The sequence below is a fragment of the Cimex lectularius genome, unplaced genomic scaffold (genome assembly GCF_000648675.2).
Source record: "Cimex lectularius strain Harlan isolate CLEC.00 unplaced genomic scaffold, Clec_2.1 scaffold137, whole genome shotgun sequence".
Taxonomy (NCBI): domain Eukaryota; kingdom Metazoa; phylum Arthropoda; class Insecta; order Hemiptera; family Cimicidae; genus Cimex; species Cimex lectularius.
Window position 1 is genome coordinate 1116005 of NW_019392687.1, and position 20532 is coordinate 1136536.

Here is a 20532-nt window from a genome sequence, read left to right on the forward strand (position 1 = left end):
TTGGAAAACTGTATCAACACGATGAAAATTTCCTAAATAATTGCTTTCACGTAAATCACCCTTGTATATCGATTTTATAAATAAAAAATATCTGAACATCTAACATGTTTATACAAAACTTTTCCAATTTTTTAGAGCTTACTTTCTGAACTAAATCGACGCTCGATTTGCTAAAATTAATTACACATTTCTTGATCTTAGACTTTATAAATGGCTCACTTGCCACGTTGCTTATAATGAAGGGTTCACACAAAATCAGAAATGAAAAATGACAATAAGAATAAGAATGAACGTTTCGGAAATGTGTCAATGTAGAATAAATTAACTTTCAACAAAACATATTCACCTAGAGAATCTTTTACAATAATTCCAACCATGAGCCACATAAATTTATTGTTTTATTAATGGGAAAAATGAGGCAATTTATGTCCTATGTCAATTATGTCAGTTTAAGTTAGTAAATGAGTTAGTGAATCGGTAAGTATGTCAGTTGTGAGTGAAGTTAGGGGTCGTTGAGATTATTTGTTTATTTAATTAGCCAGTAAATAAATCAATAAGTATGTCGTTTAACTTAGAAAGTGGAGGACCGCGGTAGCCGAGTGGTTAGCATGAGAGACTCTCACGCCGCGGTCGTGGGTTCGATTCCCACCGTCGCCTCTGGCCCTTTTTTCACAATAACCCCCACCAAATTTGATCACACATATATGAATTGTCACATGGCTAATATGCATAGTTCATAACGCCAAAAAAAAAAAAAAACTTAGAAAGTACTTAATGAGTCAGACAGATTAATTGTTATGTTATTGAAGTTAGTGGGTAGTCAGGTTAATTGTTTAATTTAATTAATGACTAAAAAAATCAGACGGTATAAGTTGAGGTTTAAGGTTAGCGTATCAGTGAGTTTATTTGTTTATTTTGTTAGGAAGGAAATCAGTATGTGGGCAATTTAAATTAGTAAATGAATTAAAGATTTAGGCAGATAGATCGTTTAGTTGAAAAGGCAAGGCTAGTTAAACAGTTTATTGTTTAATTTAATTAGTGAGTAAATGAGATTAGTTTAGTATATTTAGGTTACTGACTTAATTAATGAATTAAGAATGTGTGTCCCAGTTTTTTAGTGAGTAAATGAAATAGTAATACAGTAATGTTAGTATAAGTTGGGGAGTGAGGTTGTGTTGATTATTAGGAAATAAATAAATCAGTCAGTATAGGTTGAGGTTTGAGGTTAGCGTATGAGTGAGATTATTTATTTATTTTGTTCGAAAGGAAACCAGTAAGTGGTCAATTTAATTTAGTAAATGAATTATTGATTTAGACAGATAGATCGTTTAGTTGAAAGGGCAAGGTTAGTTAAACAGTGAGTTTTATTGTTTAATTTAGTTATTGAATAAATGAGAATAGTTTAGTATATTTAGCTTACTGGCTAAATTAATGAATTAAGCATGTTTATCCTTGCTTTTTTAGGTAGTAAATGATAATAGTAATACAGTACTGTCAGTATAAGTTGGGGAGTGAGATTATGTGATGACTTAATTAGTAAATAAATAAATCAATAAGTATGTCAGTTTAAAATGCTTAAATGAGTTAGAAAGGATGATTATTTATTTAATTAATGAGTAAATCAGTCGGAATGTCTGTAAGGGGTTTAGGTTACTGGGCCAGTGAGGTTAAGTGTCTAATGTAGATAGTGAGTAAATCAGACTTTATGTTAATTTTATAAAGTAAGTGAGGTTAATGGGGTCAGTGTGTTAAATGTTAAGTGAGGTTAGTAGGTAGGTGAAGGTTATTGTGTGATTTATTTAGAAAGAGCATAATATGTAATTCCGTCATTTTGTGGGCGTTGAGGAGTGAAGTTAGTGAGAGGGTCCTTGAGATTATTTGTTTTGATTGATTGATTTAGATTATTTGTTTCATTTATTATGTAAATGTAGTTATCAAGTAAATAAGGAAATCAGTAAACGTGTCAGTTAAAGGAGTATAAGTACGTTAATGTGTTAGAAGGTTAATTGTTTAGTTCGGCGAGTGAGGTTAGATAGTCATTGAGGTTAATTGTGTTCTTTAGTAAGTGAATAAATCAGTCACTATCAATTGGACTTACAATTTGAAAGTAAGGGTAATGAGTCCGTGAGGTTATTTGTTTATTTAGTTAGTGGGTTAGACAGCTTATTTGTTTACTTAGTTAAGAAGTAAGTAAGTAAGTAAATCACTCATTATGTGAGTTAAGTTAATATTATTATTAAAGCAATCACTATTTTGATTTCCGTGAGGTTATTTCAATCAGTATGTCGGTCTCAGTTATTAGGTAAAGTGATTCCATGAGCTTATTTCACTGAGTTAGTGAATAATTCGAAAAATCAGGCAGTGTGTCAATTTAAGTTAATAAATGAGGCTAATGTGTAAAAAAAGTTAATTTAGTAATTTAGTTAATAAGTATATGAGCAAATCAGCCGTAGGTTAGTAAGGTTAATGTTCTGGTTTGCCAGTAAATCATCAATATGTCAATTTAAGTTAGTAAGTGAGGATATTGGAAATTTAGGTTATTGTACAATTTAGTTAGTAAAGAATACCTAACCAAATCAGGCGATGTCCGTATAAGCTGGTAAGTGAGTTTTGTGGGTCAGTGAGGTTAGTGTTTAATCTAACTAGTCAGTCAATAAGTCAGTATGTCAATATGAGTTAATAAGTGGGGTTAGTGATTCAGTAATACTTATATAATGAATAAATAAATAATTAAGACAGTTTAAGTTAGTAATTTAATGATTTAGGCAGTTAAAATTTTTGTTTATTTGGTGATTAAATAGGTAACGAGTGAGTATGTCAGTTTAAGGACGGGATTGAGTTTTGTTCGTTTTTGAGTTTAATTGTTTAATTTAAACAGTGAGTAAAACAGACGGTAGAATTATTTAAGGTGGAGTGAGTATATCAATTTACCAGTTGGAAAAACAGAAAATATGTCAATTTGAGTTAGTAAGTGGAGTTAATAGGTCAATACGTAACTTTTAGTATTAACTATTATTAAAACTACCTAAAAAACTAAACTATTATAGATTGCTATGTAATTTTTCTACAAGATTACTAAATTTTTAAGATTTCCAGTTTATGATACATGCTAATTACTATTAAAAATCAATGATCATTTAATTACCGAAAGGGCAATTTTTTGTCAAGAAGGTCTTACAATGTTTATTGGAATATAAACTGTTAACATTGGACTTTTTTATAGGTGGGATATTCATTACATTACTAACAAAGGATATTCGATTAAACAGAACTTTTTTACATAGCATATCGATTTACTTCCCAATTGTGAGGTGAATTATAACAAAACGTAAATTTCTGTCAAATGTGGTTAATTAATCATAAAAGTTAATTAAATTGATTGTTTTCGGTTGATTTCTCAAAATAAAATATTTCATTTTTTTTACATGACCCTCATTTTTAATAACACTGATATTTTTATTTCAATCGAGGTCTGATGTTTGGTTAGCTGAATTTCGTCTAATAATCTTATTTTATTGCTATTCTAAGTTACTACTAATTTTTGTCAAATTTCTTTTCTGCGTAGAAATAGAAATTTTATATGTGTTACGGAAATTACTATTACAAAGTCTGCCTGGTACAGCATTTTACAAATCGGTTCATGACTGGGATGTCAAGAATTCGTTAAACACACTGCGTAGTCACAATATCGTGCCATTAGATAATTTAATATTTTAAACAAAAACGCAAGGATGTTCCTAACTTGAATCACGTTTAACCTTCGGAAGGGCGTAAAGCTAAAGGTTGAAGTTCGCAACCCCGTTTGACCCCGTGCCTACCTTTTCCCGGCGTCTCGGGTGTGACCAGGCGAAACGAGAAAAGACGACTGTAGGGAAATTAGGACGAATGGACGTCCCATTGTAATTCCAGGCCTTGGCCGGATCTTTAATCTATGTAAATAATGTACACGCTGATAGTGTAGTCACGTCCGTTTTGGGCCACTTTCACACCCCCGGCTTCGTCCCTACATTGCCTCAATAATAAAAGTAACACGGACTAAATCTCCGGCCCGAGGAAGCATAAGCTGATTTAATATTCCAATGGTCGATAAAATATAAAAGAGTCGGATCCGATGGCAAACTGAGAACATATGCCTTCGATTTGGAATAGCGCAACTTTCAACACAAATTTTGCCCTTTTACTACCAACTCTTTCAATCCGTCCTTTCTTTTCTTTTTATTCAACAATTTATACTTTATATAAAAAAACAACTGAAAAAATTAAACTGCTGTAACACAAAATAATACAAAACCATTATAACAAACTAAGGGTTTGATAACCCATCATATCTCAGTATTGTATAGTTTATGCGTGTGTAAAAAAAATAGTTTCAAGAAAGTACGTGGAACAGAGAAAGGCATAATTGTTTGACAACATTGTTTTAAGTTGAAACAAATCTATGTTGTAAGCCACCATTCAAGTGAAAGACACCAGACTTCTGAAGAGGAGATGGCCTCACAACCTACTAAACGAGGATTATTCCTCGCATATAGTTGTGAGAACAACAATGGTGTTACAAATCGAGCTCATTGCACAATGTAAATTATACAATATTATAAAAAATATATAAAAATGAAGATATGTAAACCAAAACGGCCAAGAACTGCGAAACTACAAGCTCATGACCCCGTTCATTACGCGAACAAATATCACAAAAAACACTTCGGTCTTTCAAGCAGAAATACAACTAAATAATTTGTGATGATAGTGAAAGTGACAATGACACAAGTATCAATTAAATAGTAGCCAGTGAATGCATCCAAAATCTCCAAAACCCGGGGAAACACATCAACCTGTTGATATCTTGGGTGCCAGGGTACAGAGGAATTTTGGGTGGCGAGAAAGCAGACACACTGGCCAGAGGAGGATCAGTAAGACCATATATTGGCCCCGAACTTATACTTAGGATAACAAAAATAAATACGGAATCCTCCATGGAATGGATCCAAATAAAACAAAAGGATACGTGTATAAACTCTAACGGCGCTAGACACAGATCAAACAACCCTTATCAAGGCCGGTAAACTCACTGCTGCAGTTGGAGAGGGCTAGACTCAGAGGAGAGATAGGACTATTAACCGGCCACTGGCATCTGAGAAAATATCTTCACGACAAGGGCACATACAACGATGATCCAATCTGCTGATTATGTAATGAGGAGGAGGAAACAGCCACCCATATCATCTTAGAATCCGAAGCAACAGCTCCAAGGAGATTTAACCTAACCTAGAAAAAACCTAGAGAATGAAATTGTAGCAGCGACAGTCAATGACCTGATACTTCTAAGAATAAGGATTGAATCTATTGCACTGACTAGGGAACTAGAAAAATACAATAAGCAGAAGGCTGCAGTGCCTGGGGAGCACAAACCCGTTTCTTCATACCCTCATTACCATACCATTGTGCGTGTGTAAAAAAATAGTTTCTTAATACGACATGACACTTTACACGAAAATTCTATTTTTAAACTTGATAAAAAATAATTGGGTGATTTTTTTTAGTGGAATCTGAAGAGGTATTTAAGGGTAATTCACTAGTTTTCGTGGTCCGCTTGACCAATTAATATCTTTCAATTAATTAAGGTTTTTAGTTGAGATAAAAAAGTCAGTATCACGAGCGGGATTCGAACCCACGACCTTCGGCTCGATACGCCGCTACTCTACCACTTGAGCTATCGTGTCTTCGATCCACTCGGATACTAACTTCCCATCTCAAATTCAGAAGGTGTGGTTGAGATGGGAAGTTTCCGAGTGGATCGAAGTCACGGGAAGTCAAGTTCGAATCCCGCTCGTGACACTGACTTTTTTATCTCAACTAAAAACCTTAATTAACTTAAGGGTAATGTTGGAGTAGTAATGAACATTGACTATGGTACTAAGGATTTTGGATTTGTAGTACTATATTCTTGATATGGTCGAAAGTGTTCCAGAGTTCTAGTCTGTACATCCAGATTGGTTCGAACGAAGGATTAAGTAGAGATTATTTAGACGGATGAACTTCAGTTTGGTGCAGGTGGTTCTTCACGCCCCACATGGTCAAATACTTACGTTATAAAAAGGCCCTCAGACAATATTATTTACGCTCAGGGGATGAGGATATGAGGTCCAAAACGCTAAACATTTCTAATAATTGTAATTGTAACGGTAGAGCAATGTTGAGGACAGAAGCCACCCTGATAGAAATTATAAATGATGGGGTGAGTGTGGAGTTCAGTCCTTTTTAAAAAGATGGTTCCTACTCACATTAAGACACTCACACTTAATGTGAGTAGGAACCATCTTTTTAAAAAGGATTGCCAACCTGATAGTCTGGGAGAAGGTCGAAAAGTTGAGGGAAGAGTAATCGTTTGGGGAGAATTTTCTGGAATACTTTTGAGAACAGTAAGTGTGGACAGATTGAACGGTAAGAAGAAGCATTATGCACGGGTTTACCCGGTTTTGGAAACAGGATAATATTGGAGTAGTTCCTGAGCGATCGGAAGTGCGTGGTGCAGAATGATAAGTGAGTATATGATAGCTCTTTTATGGAGTTCTCGGAGGATCTGAATCGAAACTAAAATCATAATTTCAGAAAAATATCAATAAAATAAACATTAGGTGGTTGAAAAAGGGGGTATAGAATCTGTAAAATCATTTGTATGTTTAGGGCCGTAATTGCAGATTGAACTATCGCGGGCTAAACCCAAGTAGAACGATCAATTTCTCGTAGGATGCAACACCACCCGAAATCACCCATCTATATCGTTCAAATTTAACAGCTCATGTATTTTCAATTTGTGCAATCATAAAGCATACACGAAAGGTCGAAATTAATGAAAGTTTCATCAAACTCGCATAACAATTAACCGGTTGCAGTGGTGAAAATTAACTTGGTAACCCTTTGTTCCTCGGCACGCCGTTAATGTTGATGTGTCGTCAGCCCGGGGAAAATTGAAAATAAAGTAAATCTTTCGTGTAAGCGGATTTTATATAATGAGATTCATGCCCCCCATGCAAGCTCGTTATTTTTTTAATCGTTTTCTTCTGACAATTGGCAGCAACTATAAACGACGACCACAGCTGCTGCATCCATAATTTTTTCTGTGATGCTGTACTTATTAAAAGATAACATGTTAAAGTTGACATTTAAAGCTTTTAAAAATTAAAACACATCTTCATACCACAAAGATTCATTATTTAAAAACTATATTTTCACTATAGCTAGATAATAGCAACCAAATTTATCTAATTGTTTATATATCTGTAGAAGCAAAAGCCTTATTTTTAAAGTTAAAGTGTTATAATGACAATAATAAATCATTCACACTATAAAATATTACTAATATTTGCAACTCTTCATAAATAATTTTCTCCGTTCTTCATATCTATTTCTGATATAAATTAGTCATGAAGAGTGAAAATCCCTCTGTATAAGAATATAAAGGTATAGCCTCATACATTTACCGATTTTTTTTTCACACAAAAGATTGTATAGGATTGAGAGAAAATCTTCTGATAATAAACCGCTTCCTAAAAACGATTCGGTTATCGATCAAATACTGTTTCTTAAATCGACCTATCAACTGCAGCCATCAAGGGCCATTCAATCTGCATTTATCAATGGAAAAGAGTTTATTTTTTCTTAGGGACATTTTTTTATACAAGCGACGATTTCTGGATGGTATATTGTACTCGACGTAAACAGTCAAAGCCTTCTGATCAGTTCCCATCAAAAATAATTAGATAAAATATTGGAAAAATTATGGAAAAGATGAGAATAAATTATCGACATATTAACGTTACTTAACGGTTATGACTATTGATTGTCATAAAAAAAGCCAAATGCCACGAAAAGGGCGGAAAAGCAAAACAGAGCCTTACTCACTTTCTTTTTTTTTTTTAGTTTTTTCTCGTTGGTTTAATTTAATTTACATTAAATTGTGTTTTCAATCAATTTTAGTAATATTAGAACATTAATGTTAACTTGTTTCTTAATTTAGGATAATTAAGGAGATAATGTAAACAAGTCTATTTACTCTGAATTTTTTATTTATACATGTTTTTTTCTATTTTAAATAATAATTAGTCAAATCTCTGTTTATCTCTTTATTATATATATTTTATTAGCTAATTATTTATTTTATATTTCTAATATGAACCAATGATTGTATTGTGAGAGCTAAACTGGGGCAAGTTAAGAAAGTCTTTTCCTGGTCTAAGGAGAACAGGTCGAAAAGAAATAAGGCCATACTGACAAGTCGCATAGGTCATACAAGAATAACTCATTGTATCATAACCTTCTGGCCGAAGAAGACGAAGAACCAGAAGAAGAGGTTCCGAGTTCAGTCCTAAAGAAACCGAAAAATCATTAATCGCGTACGTAATTTTTCCGTGGATTAAAACGCGTTCGGGACAATTCGCACTACTGAAATAACAATAGTTAGCACACGTTTAAATAGTTTTTTATTGCAAAGAAAAATTGATCAATATTTTCAAAAATACATAGAATTTCAATTAATTATCCTTTTTATGTAAGGTCTTGGTTGAGATAAAAACGTCAGGGTCACGAGCTGGATTCGAACCCACGACCTTCACCTAAATACGCCACTACTTTACCACTTGAGCTATCGTAACTTTGATCCTCTCGGAATCAGGATTGATTGAAAGAAGTAACTTAGTCAAATGACCACTAAAACGTAAATGGATTAATATTCAATAAGTAAAAGAAGTATCACTTCACTAAACAGCTCCCCGTGGCCACTTCATAAGTCGCTGAGAATCCAATCCTGATTACACGGCATTTGAAAATGGCAAAAAGAGGAAAAATTCGAACGGTTATAGGTTGAGATGGAAAGTTGATGGCCAAAAGGATCGAAGTTACGATAGCTCAAGTGGTTACAGCAGCGACGTATTTGGCAGAAGGACGTGGGTTCGAATCCCGCTTGTGACACTGACTTTTTTATCTCAACCAAGACCTTACATAGAAAGAATAATTAATAGAAAGAAAACTTGGTCAATTGACCACTAAAACGTAAATGGATTAATACATATAATCTCTTTCAATTAATTAATTATTTTATGCAAGGTATTGGTTGAAATGAAAAAGTCAGTGTCACGAGCGGGATTCAAACCTACGACCTTCGGCTTCATTTCAACCAACACCTTACATAAAATAATTAATTAATTGAAAGAAGTTCTTTGGTCAATCGGACCACGAAATATAAAGGATTTAGTACATATAATGTTTAAAAAAATAACATATATGTACATATCAAAAAAATAAATCTTTATTTACATACATATCTACAATACCCCAACAAAATTAAAACTTTCAATATAATATATTTTTCAATTCTTACCTTCGATATACCATATTCTCGATATAGTGAACATGGCATTATTTCGTACTTATCCTTGGTTCTTTTGAAGATACGATCTATGGAGATTTAACTGTATACTTTTGAATTTTTCATAGGTTAATTATAGTTAATTATTTTTATTTACCAAAAACTTTAAGAAAGTTTGAAAGCTAGTTTGAGTAAATTTAACAAAACTTTATGTTAATAATCATAACCATTTCTTTTTATGCATTTCTAACTACAAGCATATTTCAGCTGTGTAGTGGATTCTCCCGAAGGAGGATTTTTTCCCGTTCTAGGACGGATAATGTTTCACCTGATGTAAATTTTTAGTGTCTTGGCCGTTTGAGCAAAAACAAAATGGCGTTGTATAAATTGAGCTGATTAGACCAGGTAGGTATATTTATCGACCTAACTCTTGCAAAGGGTTCTGCACGCAATAGCTATTTATAAGGGCTTGCATCCACAACTGGGGCGATTCAAAACACAACCCATATGTACGAGCCTACGAATTTTTCTTATCTTTTTTTTCAATATTTTCTTATATATTCCTTCAAGCAACAGAGTTAAAAACAAGCCATTGATAAATTCGGATTTGCCTTTAATGTTCGCACGGCTGAGTGAGTTAAATGGGTCGGAGAGGAGAAGACGTCGAAGCCGGGGGAAATTAAATCTTTTCATCAAATACCTTTAACAAGTTTTGCCTATGTAGGTACACGGATTAAGTGAGTGGATCAAACATGGTTTAGATCGAGTAACGAGGTTTCCGAACACTCCAGACTAATACGCTCACCTCTGATAATATCTGACGGTAATGCAGTTTCATAGAGCACTTCTATTAAATTTGAAAAAGACCTTCGCCCTCGGGTTTTTTACTGAATTTTTTCTCAATTCTAACTAGTTTAGGACCGAAGGCAAGATGGAAAATTTTGGGATTTGGTCAAACCAGTTTAATTTTATTGTTTAAGTTTTGTGAGGAAAATTTTAAATTTTCTTAACTACCGAGATCATTTTCTTATACTTATTAAGTTAACTTATATTAACTTTTATCAACTCTAAAATGTAACAATTACATTTTGGATAAAATTGTCTGTCTTAAGATGAAATTTTCATAAAAATACTCTCAGCGCCTTGAAAACAGACATTTCTACTAAACCAGCAATACTTACAAGTTATGATGGATTGCCTACAAGGCGCTTTCTTTTTTTTCTTTCTTTTTTTTCAATTTATTCAGCAAATAAAATCTCTATAATTTAAAATTAATGATTGAATATCATATTTGACGACTTGCCAAATTGTCATAGTTCATCATGGTTGTCATGATTGAAAGTGTAAAAGGAAGGACCACAGATTCATTTATCCAAGCGTTCCTCTGTAAGATAATGTTGTCGACGATTTATTTTTATACAACTGCTCGTTTTTATTTTCTGTTGAAAGATGAAAAATTTAAATCTCTCTATCAATAACTAATCGTTCTCTTGGGCATGCCCAATAAATTATGTATAAAAAAGAATAATTTGTCTAGGGGCAATAGGATGGTTTATGGGATAGGACTTTTTTCATTTTCAAGGTCCTACTTATGATTAATTGAATTATATCAACTACTTTTCTTCGACAAAACCGACCTTACAGGCACCTTTTTACTGTTAGGTCGTCAATAATGAATTGTAGGTATGACCTATTATTTATTTGTTTTGATATCTTGTTTTTTTATCAATATTTTTAATTTACATAAATATATTTTACAACTATTTTCATATATATATNCAAATATATGGAATTCTTTTCAATTAATTAAGGCTTTGGTTGAGATAAAAAAGTCAGTGTCACGAGCGGGATTCAAAAAATGGCAAAAAGGAGGAAAAATTCAAAAAAGTTGGGGTTGAGATGGGAAGTTGGTGTCCGGGTGGGTCGACAGGCCAAGTGGTAGAGCAGCAGCGTATTTGACCGAAGATCGTGTGTTCGAATGCCGCTCGTGACACTGACTTTTTTGTCTCAACCAAAGCCTTAATTAAAAAACTATTTACATACTTAATACTCGAATTGAGAAGAGCAAATAATCAATGTTTCTCTCATTGCACTTCGCTTCCTACTTCTTAGAATGTAGAATGAAACCCGAGGTTATAGGACTGTAGGGACGGGATCTGTTGGACAAGACTATTGGGAGATTATGGGAGAGTTTACTGTGGAACTTGGTAAATTGTTAAAGAATTAATTTTGGTGTAAATGATATTTTAGGGTGGTTGTGGAGGATAGTATTGGAGTGTTTACAATGGATCTAAGTACTCTCGATTTCAAGGATTGGATACAGCCGTTCTGGTTGTACGTTAACATCTATATTTAAGATTCTTGTTTATATTCCAGGCTTACCCCAGACTCAACTTGTAAAAACAATTGTTGCCCGAACCTAAACCAAACAACCCTGCTTTTAATTTGTCCAACGTAATTTACAAAGTTAATGTAACAAGTGTGACACTAGTATTGGAGAGGTAATACGGAGGTTTTACAATAGATCTAAGGACTTTATATTGGAAACATTGGATATTGGAAGGTTTGGCAGTTTTCCACAGCTCCATCCGAATCGGTTGTAGAAACATTTTGTAGATTGTAAAATTTTCGTCGATACCATGGATTGTCGTTCCGTGAGCAGACCGTAGCGTCTTGCCCTTTTAGTCGGGTATGCAATTTTCATGTTAAGCATGAGTCTAGGTGTAACCCTATCCACACCTAGGGTTCACATTGAGGTGAAGGTCAGAGCACTAATCAGCTGCTACAGATTAATTAGCGAGGGCAGCTGGAATCATAAGTGCAATAACATAGGTCACTCGAAAATCTCACAACCATTGAGTAAGGTTAACGGACAATTATTAAGCGTTAGTGATAAAAAGATTAAAACCCTTTCGGGGAAAAAGCATTTTCAGGTAGTCACCCCTTTTGATTATAATTATACTTTGGATGATGACCATTGTAACATAGACTGCTACACAGATGGATCACTTATCAAAGGTAGAGGGAGTGGTGCAGGAATCTACATACCAAAATTAGGAATCAGCATCTCCTCCCCTCTTGGTAATAATACCTCAGTTTTTCAGGCGGAAATCTGAGCCGTCAATAAGTGGTGTAGAACACTTATGGAAAATAAAATTAAGGGAAAAGATATTAGAATTTTTTCTGACAATCAGGCTAGTCTTAGGTCATTACAAAAAGGTTTGTCAACCTCACGACTGGTGGAGGAAACTGTAGATTTAATCAATAGGATCACTTCCAGGTTTGAGAACAGGGTAACCCTTATTTGGATACCAGCACGTAAAGGACACCATGGCTAGGAAAAGGCGGATGTCCTGGCCAAAGAAGGTTCTAATATTGCGTTTGTCGGGCCACAACCAGTATTACCTCACTCTATGAGCACAGCGAAAGAGAGTATCAACAACTGGGGCATGAAACAATTCCTTAGGGAGTGGAATTTATCCCCCGGACACAGGCAATCGAAAGAGTTTGTTAAGGCGATCAAACCAGCAGAATCGAAATGGCTGTTCTCTAGCTCAAGGAAGGGAATTAGACGGCTGACAGGTATCCTGACGGGCCACTGCCCACCGAGAAGACACCACTCCGTAATGGGTATTCTACCAGATTCCTTTTGCCGTTTTTGCGAAATAAAAGAAGAAGCGGCAAGGCACTACCTCGCGAGTGTGATAGTTTGAAAAGTGAAATAATGAAACTTTTGAAGAAGAGGACATCACCAAATCACTCTCCGAGATTAAATAGTCCAAAATCTTGAGGTTTGTGAACAGGTCTAAGAGATTTATGCAGAACCCGTGAGCCGACCAAGTCCCGGACCTTTTAGGGATGGGTTACGAGTCTACCCAGGCATTTAACCCTTCTCGTCTTGGTCGCCCACCCTGCATAATATATAAATATATAGGTGTAACCCAAGGAAACGAACATAGATTTGAGATACGAACATTGCGAGAGATTTGGACTTGCTTTCATTGATCTTAATTTGCCATTGTCTTCTATACACCAGTCTTCTATACGTTAAGTCATATGAAGCGAAGTATCGGGGTAGGGGAATAGTATTGCTATGAGTAAAGGATGCAAGGAGCAATATCGGATCCGATCCTAGTCAGATTATTTTGTAAAATTAGAGTCAAACTTAAATAACATACGTATTTAAAAGAGCTGTAAAATTTTGGCTGCAAATTATGGATTACTCGGAGACAGGGGAAAATCTTCAGTCCAAATTTGATTGCAAGAATAATCTAACTTACTTTTGATCTGGTTCTCTCTTCTATTGGCGAGAAATTTTATAATCCCCAATTTACAATAATTACCATTTTGGGTCTTGGCGAGCACTATTTGTATTTTCGAACGAGCATTGATGAATTGAGTTTAATCAAGCAGTTTATATATACCCATTTGATTGTTTTAATTTTTCTACTATAAACAAATCAGTAATCAGTTCTTTATTTTTTAATTTTTTAACAGTTTACTCTGCGCTATTTTGCTTTAACAAGTAAAAACATAAATGTAAATTGCTAAGGAAAATGTAACAAAGAAAACCTAATCAGCACTAAGAGGTATTTTTAAATTCAAATTAAACACGGATGCCCAATTGGATTTGGTAAAAACTCAATTTGACTGAATAAAATGTTTAAATTCAAGCAAAACTAAACAAAAACAAACAAAAGTAAAGTAAAAATGAAAGATTAAATGTATTCGCTTCTGCAATGATAATTCTAATTTACAACAGTTTTTGGTTTTTGTTTTTCTACGAGGGTTTGCAACAACAGAGGTCATATAAACCCACAGGGTGCCGGTGTTTTTGAAAAAAAGCCCATATGTAAGGATGTCGGGTTCGAATGAAGCCCGCTGGATTCGAACCCGGGACCTTTACCTTACAGGGATGAGCGCCGTGTCAACGTCTAAACCGTTGCTGCCACCGACGCCCCCTAACACAGTATAAGCAGTTAAAAAAATGAGAAAATTTAAAATTAAACTTTTTTATGTTCGAAAAAATAAAAAATCAACTATGCGGAATGTTTTGCCTGTAAGTGTAGTAACCTCCACCAGAAGTTTCAAATACAACAGATCCCAATGCGCTATGCTCAATTTTTAATTTGAAAGAGTTAAAACATTGCGGCATTTCATTGTTTAATTGTCCTATTTATGAAAATATCATTGCAAAAATATTTATCTACCTTCTAGACATTACTTCTTTGACTTATAATGCACTGAAACTCTCGAAGATGGAAATAATTTGAATAAGTGTTTGATATGGTGAGGGGAGATAAAGACGCGAAATGAATTTCACTTCCTTTTTTTAAATGTAAAATTTACGTAAAATAACGAGACAAATAAGTCCACTCAATATGTAGCAAGTAAGTAAAACAAGAAGCAGAAAAAAGAAAAACAGCATTTAAAAACATATTTTAAAAAACTGACTTAGAAACTGCTGATGATCGTAAAATAAAAACTGGTTTAAAGATTATTATTTTAATAAAAATTGGTGTAAAATGTTATATTACAATATATCAGTCTTCCTCGATATTAATATAATGTTGTAAAGATTCTGGTACAGGTAGACTCCAAATGCCAATTGGCAATTGAAAGTTTTCGTGTAGTCTCGTCCTTATCGCGATCCTGCAGAAATGTTTCAATTCGGGAGGTGACGCCATCCTTGTTTCAGGTATGAATTTCAAACCTGGAAAATAGGGTTCCAAAAATTCTTCCTCCCCCCTCCACGGTAGAAAAGTCACAACTCTCATTATAACGAAGAGACACTGGCGAAGTCCGCTCGGAATCCGGTCTGGGGAGTCGCTCAGTCTTTTCAGCAGAACTTCCAACGGGGAGGGCGAGTTCTCGATGAACACTTGCGCCCCGTGTTGTAGGAGAAGGAGAAGAAAATCCGGCCTAGTGACTTGAACGGCCACGGTCGCGGGCGTTGTGCGTCCGTACGTTTCCATCGGTACGTCGACTAAACGGACACGGCCGTTTTTCGTCTTGTATTCTGCTTTTTCTCTGCAAGCGTGCTCTAAAAAATACCCGACGGCGTTTACGTTCTCCTCTATCGTGTCGAAATCGCTCTTCCAACCTGATATCACTCCTGAAGCTTTCGGGCCGAATATCGCACCGCTCATGAGCCTGTCGAAAGCTCGTTCGCAGAGGTACAACGCTTCCAAGAGACGTGCAACGACCTCGGAGTCTTGCAAGTTCCAGTCGAACGCAAGTTTCGCGGCTACGTAAAGAACGTTGTGGTACTTGCCCATGAGGCAGATTTGGCCGTTTTTCCCTTTTGTCGCGTCGTGAAAGTCGAGCGCGCTGACGACGCACTTCCGACAAGCTGCGTTCGAATCTCCCTCGACCCTGGTGCAACCCTGGATCACAGTCGACAAGTATTCCACCAGCTGCCTTCTTTTATATTTGGCCAATAAGGAGTCCCTCTCCATCTCGGAAAACACTTGGTCGAAAAAACAATCCAGTATTTCATCCATGCTTAAGCAAAACTGACCACAGGGGGTTTACAGTCGAACGGCTTATTGGATTTAAAATCGTAAGGCTTCACCACCTCCTAACAGTGTGTGTTAATTCAATAAAAACATGTGGTCTTCCCAGTTGTTTCGTTTCTAAAACGTATTCTCAACTGGTTAGATAAGGATCTTCATTTTCATTGAAATTTTGACCGGTTATCAACAAAAAGTAGATTAGTCTAGGAAATTTTTTTCCTTAATAATAACTAAGTAAACAAAAGGGGCGTCGGTGGCCGCAACGGTTTAGGCGTTGACACGGCGCTCATCACTGTAAGGTAAAGGTCCCGGGTTCGAATCCAGCGCCCCTGCAATCGAACCCGGTATACTACAAATGGGCATTTTTCAAAAACACCGGCAACCTGAGAGTTGATATAACCTCTACTGCGAATCGTCGTAAAAAAAAATCAAAAAAATATATACAATTAAAATACAAATAATTCTTCTTTTAGTTTGTATTTTAAAGGAATATAAAGTTGGTTCTTACCTTATAAATTCCACATNATTAACTCAATTTAATTTTTAATTTTTTTTCTCCCAGATTCGTATTGTTGATTCTTATTTATTCGTATTTTTATTTATTTATTAATTTGATATCTAACTATTAATTTAGAGGGGCGTCGGTGGCCGCAAGGTTTAGTCTTTGACACGGCGCTCATCACTGTAAGGTAAAGGTCCGGGTTCGAATCCAGAGGCCCTGCATTCGAACCCGACATACTTACAAATGGGCTTTTTTTCAAAAACACCGGCACCCTGAGGGTTGATATAACCTCTACTGCGAACCGTCGTAAAAAAAAAAAATCAAAAAGATATATATTCATAACATTTAATGTATGTAAGGTTAAAATCAATTTTGATAATAAACTATACAATGCACTCCCGTTGTTTTCCATAAAAATCATTGTTTATATATTATTTGATGAAGTGTTTTTATAATTTATTATACTCTAAAAAGTCTATAATTTATTTATGATCTATGATGTCTATTATACTACGCGACCTTCGCGAAGAAACATTGGGATAAAAATACTTTCTCGGATATCGTTATTTTGCAGATACCAACAGCAATCGCTCAGCGAAGAGAAGAAAATGTATTTTTCTCTCTCTCACTCCCTCTACAGACCCATAAACCGGCTGTCACGCAAAATCCGTGAATGATATTATGTTATACGTTTCGGAGGACGATGCAAGAAATATCGACAAAGACCTTTCCGTGCCTTGGTATCAATGTTGGCTTTCATTACTTTATTGTTGATTCTGATCTTGGTTGCGTGTATTTCGGATCGAAAGTTATACCTTGGCCTCTCCCCGTCAAGATTAATCAACGTCTAAGAACGGGAAATTTCTTTAATCATTCTCAATTGTAATTAAATGAGGGAATAACAAAACTTCCACGTCGCGACAATGCTTGCACATGAAATTATGGTTTATACCATCAGAAATTAAATTCTTGCCATTGGGATTGATCGATCGCCCTTCCTCACATTTTCCTACTACAAAACTAAAGTTCAAAACTAAACTCAATACGTACATATTTTATTTTTTTACATTTTTCATTAAGAATATGAAATAATTAATAAATTAATATTACCAAAATTATTTATTCACTCAAAGACAAAAACTGGACACTTTATTCTCCATAATAACTAGGTATAAAGATTAATATTTGGCCTAATACGTAAAAACACTATTCATTATTAACTTATTGTTTACCTTTATAGAATGTTACTAATCCTTTTACATTTTTGAATTTGTGTTCTAAATGAGAACACTCTTTAGATTAAAAATAAAGAAAAACCGATCAATTTCATACTTTTCAAAGCCAATATGTGGAGTCAATTAGTTGGTTTTCAAAATCCTTTTCTTTGGTGAAATGACAAATTTGATTGTAAAAATTAATTCTTAGAAGCGTGGTTTTTAAGTCGAGAAGCTCTGCCCTGGGTGGTTGCTTTGAACAATGGCAGACGTAGCGTTACATACTTCAATTCCTGGGTGTGCCGTGCTCTACCATCTACGATTCTGTCTAAAGTAATTTAGGACAATTGGAAGTCTTGATCGAAGGGTAGATGGTGACGATGTAGGACGGCTAGAAAGGATCGTTCTAATTGCTCTTTTCGCAGTACGGTGCGGTCATTTAACGTCTTCCTTGATAGTCAACTCCAAATTATCCGTAGTGTAAGGGTGAGCTCTAAATGAGAAAAGTAATCAGCAGGCTTTGTGGTAATAGGCTATTCGACGTCCCGGATCAGGTTCTTTATTACTGGCATAAAGGGCGACTATTCACAAATCAGCATCTCTCTTGAGACTTGAACAATGAGGGCTGTTTGTGACAATCAGATGACCAGGACCGCATGTTAAGAAAAGACGTGTAGAACGCTTTGCTCCATATGCCATGCATGAGCAACAGCCTTTTCAAAGAAAGTCAGTTATGGTATGGGATGGAACCGCACTAAGGCACACTGAGGGCATTCGTCTGAAAGTCACTCGTCACTTTGAGCTGTATCTAGAGTTATCACACATTACAGGAATGATGTAGGGATTACCACAATGAGTTGGTCGACACGTTATTCAGACATGAATCCCAACACATATGGGACATGATAAAGAGACGGGTTAGACATCGTTCGCTGTCTTCAAGAAGTGTCGAACAGCTTCAAACCGCACCTGGTGAAGAATGAGATTCTGAGGATTCAGTCAGTTATGCTAGATCCATGTCGTACAGAATTGATTATCATACAGAATGAATCTTTGACTGCATTGAGGTACGTGGAGGAAGTTGTTCTGGAATCTGGTGTCCTATCCGCTCCTTTTATTGGCAATAAATAAGTGTTAATGCATGATAATGCCCGACTACTAGAATCTCCATTTTCACCCATTACATGGATGATGAAGTGATTACCATAATGAATTGTATATATATATATATATATATATATATATATGACTCCCAATTACAACAAAGTTGCCAATAAATTGCGTGGTGAATAAAGGTATCGTCCTGGGGCTGCATAGAATTGTATTTGTTTCTTAAAATAAAAATAAAAGAAAAAAACATATTTTGGAAAACTAGGCAATAAAGAAAAAGAAAATTACTGTTTCATGTAAATTAGGACTACTTCGAGCTATCATCATTTTTTAGTTTCTGACAAATTTTCGAAGATCTATTAAAAAGAAAGTCAATTTTAGACAAACAGAAAGGGTAAAAAAGCAATCCATTATTTCATTTTGATATCAATGATTTTTCATTATTTATAATTCAATATAAAATCACATATTACAATTTTATATAAAATTTCGATTTGATCTCGTTAATTTTAAATTTTTACAATATTTGAATTTGTGTTTGTTTATTCGGTCATAAACCATCATCATTCAAATCCTTTTTATCCAATCCTTCCCTCGGTGTCTACTTTTTCCTGTAAATTATGCCTGTTGGAGGTATTATTAATGCGTAAACCTCTGGGAAACCTCGGTAGGATCCGCTCTCACCTATCCGTTGTGTATCTTGTTATTTTTATTTTCTTCGGGTTATTATTTCGTGTCAACACTCCGTACTACAATGGAAAGCCATTTAAGATCTATCCATTTTTTATTATTAATTCATTCAATTAATTCCTTTTTAAATATTAAATATTTTGCAGTTGATTTATTATAAAACTCTGTTCAACTTCACTTGGTAATTTTTAATGAATTGTTTGTTTATTAATTATCATATTACATGACAGTGGAGTAGCCCCAATTACTCCGAGTTATATCTTCTTGGTAAATGCTAACCAGACTATCATGTTGTTATCTTGTTTTTGTATTTTTATATATTTGTGTTTGTTATTGGTATTGGTATTATTGTTCAAAATTGTCGAGGCCTTGAGGTAACAAGAAGATTTAAAAAAGAGAGTTCGTTACCGTTATATCGTAAAACATCATAACTTCGCTGGAGAAACAATAAAAGAAATTTAGTAGGTTTAAAACGCGAGAAATATAAGAAAAGAAATATAAAAGATTAGGAATAGAGTAAAAAATGCGTTGATAATTAACCAAAGCTCATTTTAAAATTTTGCTTGCAATTTTTCCTGTGAATTATGTTTTGATAAGCCCATTTTTTCTCAAGGATGCTTACCAAGAATATTAACTAAAATAAAAATATAACTATTCTTTTTTTTCATCAGAAGCAATGATTCAAAACCTAAAAATTGTTAATTAGAGTCTATATAGATTCGGTGTCGATATTTCTGTTTAAAAATGGTAAAGCCGTTGCCATAACACAAACTTTTATTAAACGAGTGAATTGTAATTAGAATAGAACTTTAAATAGACTACAAACTTATTAATGGATTGCACAACCATTTTTTTAATTAAACGAAACTATGGGGAATCATTAATATTACGTTTCAGATAAAATTGGAATACGATTGATTCAGATAATACCATCTTAAACATTATTAATCACGAGAACTGATGGATAATCCAGATTTTGCTAACCTGAAGATACCTTGCCCATTCTGATAAATGATGGGAGAATTTTTATAAAACCTCTAGGTATATATCTTGGACGTTAAAGTTTTAAATAAAAACTGAAATACAAGTAATGGTTAAATAAATTTAACTAAATTCCCAATCCAACTGTGTCAAGTA

At 34.6% G+C, this 20532-nt stretch overlaps 2 protein-coding genes across 3 annotated transcripts in view; one reads left to right on the top strand and one right to left on the bottom strand.

Annotated features, from left to right (window-relative positions):
• LOC106664961 (glycine receptor subunit alpha-2-like) overlaps nt 1–20532 on the top strand; it is a 77125-nt gene that overhangs the window by 26744 nt on the left and 29849 nt on the right. The gene's annotated exons all lie outside the window — the stretch shown is intronic.
• LOC106664962 lies at nt 14854–15965 on the bottom strand. Its single transcript, XM_014391074.2, has one exon. It carries the CDS (start codon nt 15865–15867, stop codon nt 14908–14910), a length of 960 nt encoding a protein of 319 aa, XP_014246560.1. The 5' UTR covers nt 15868–15965; the 3' UTR covers nt 14854–14907.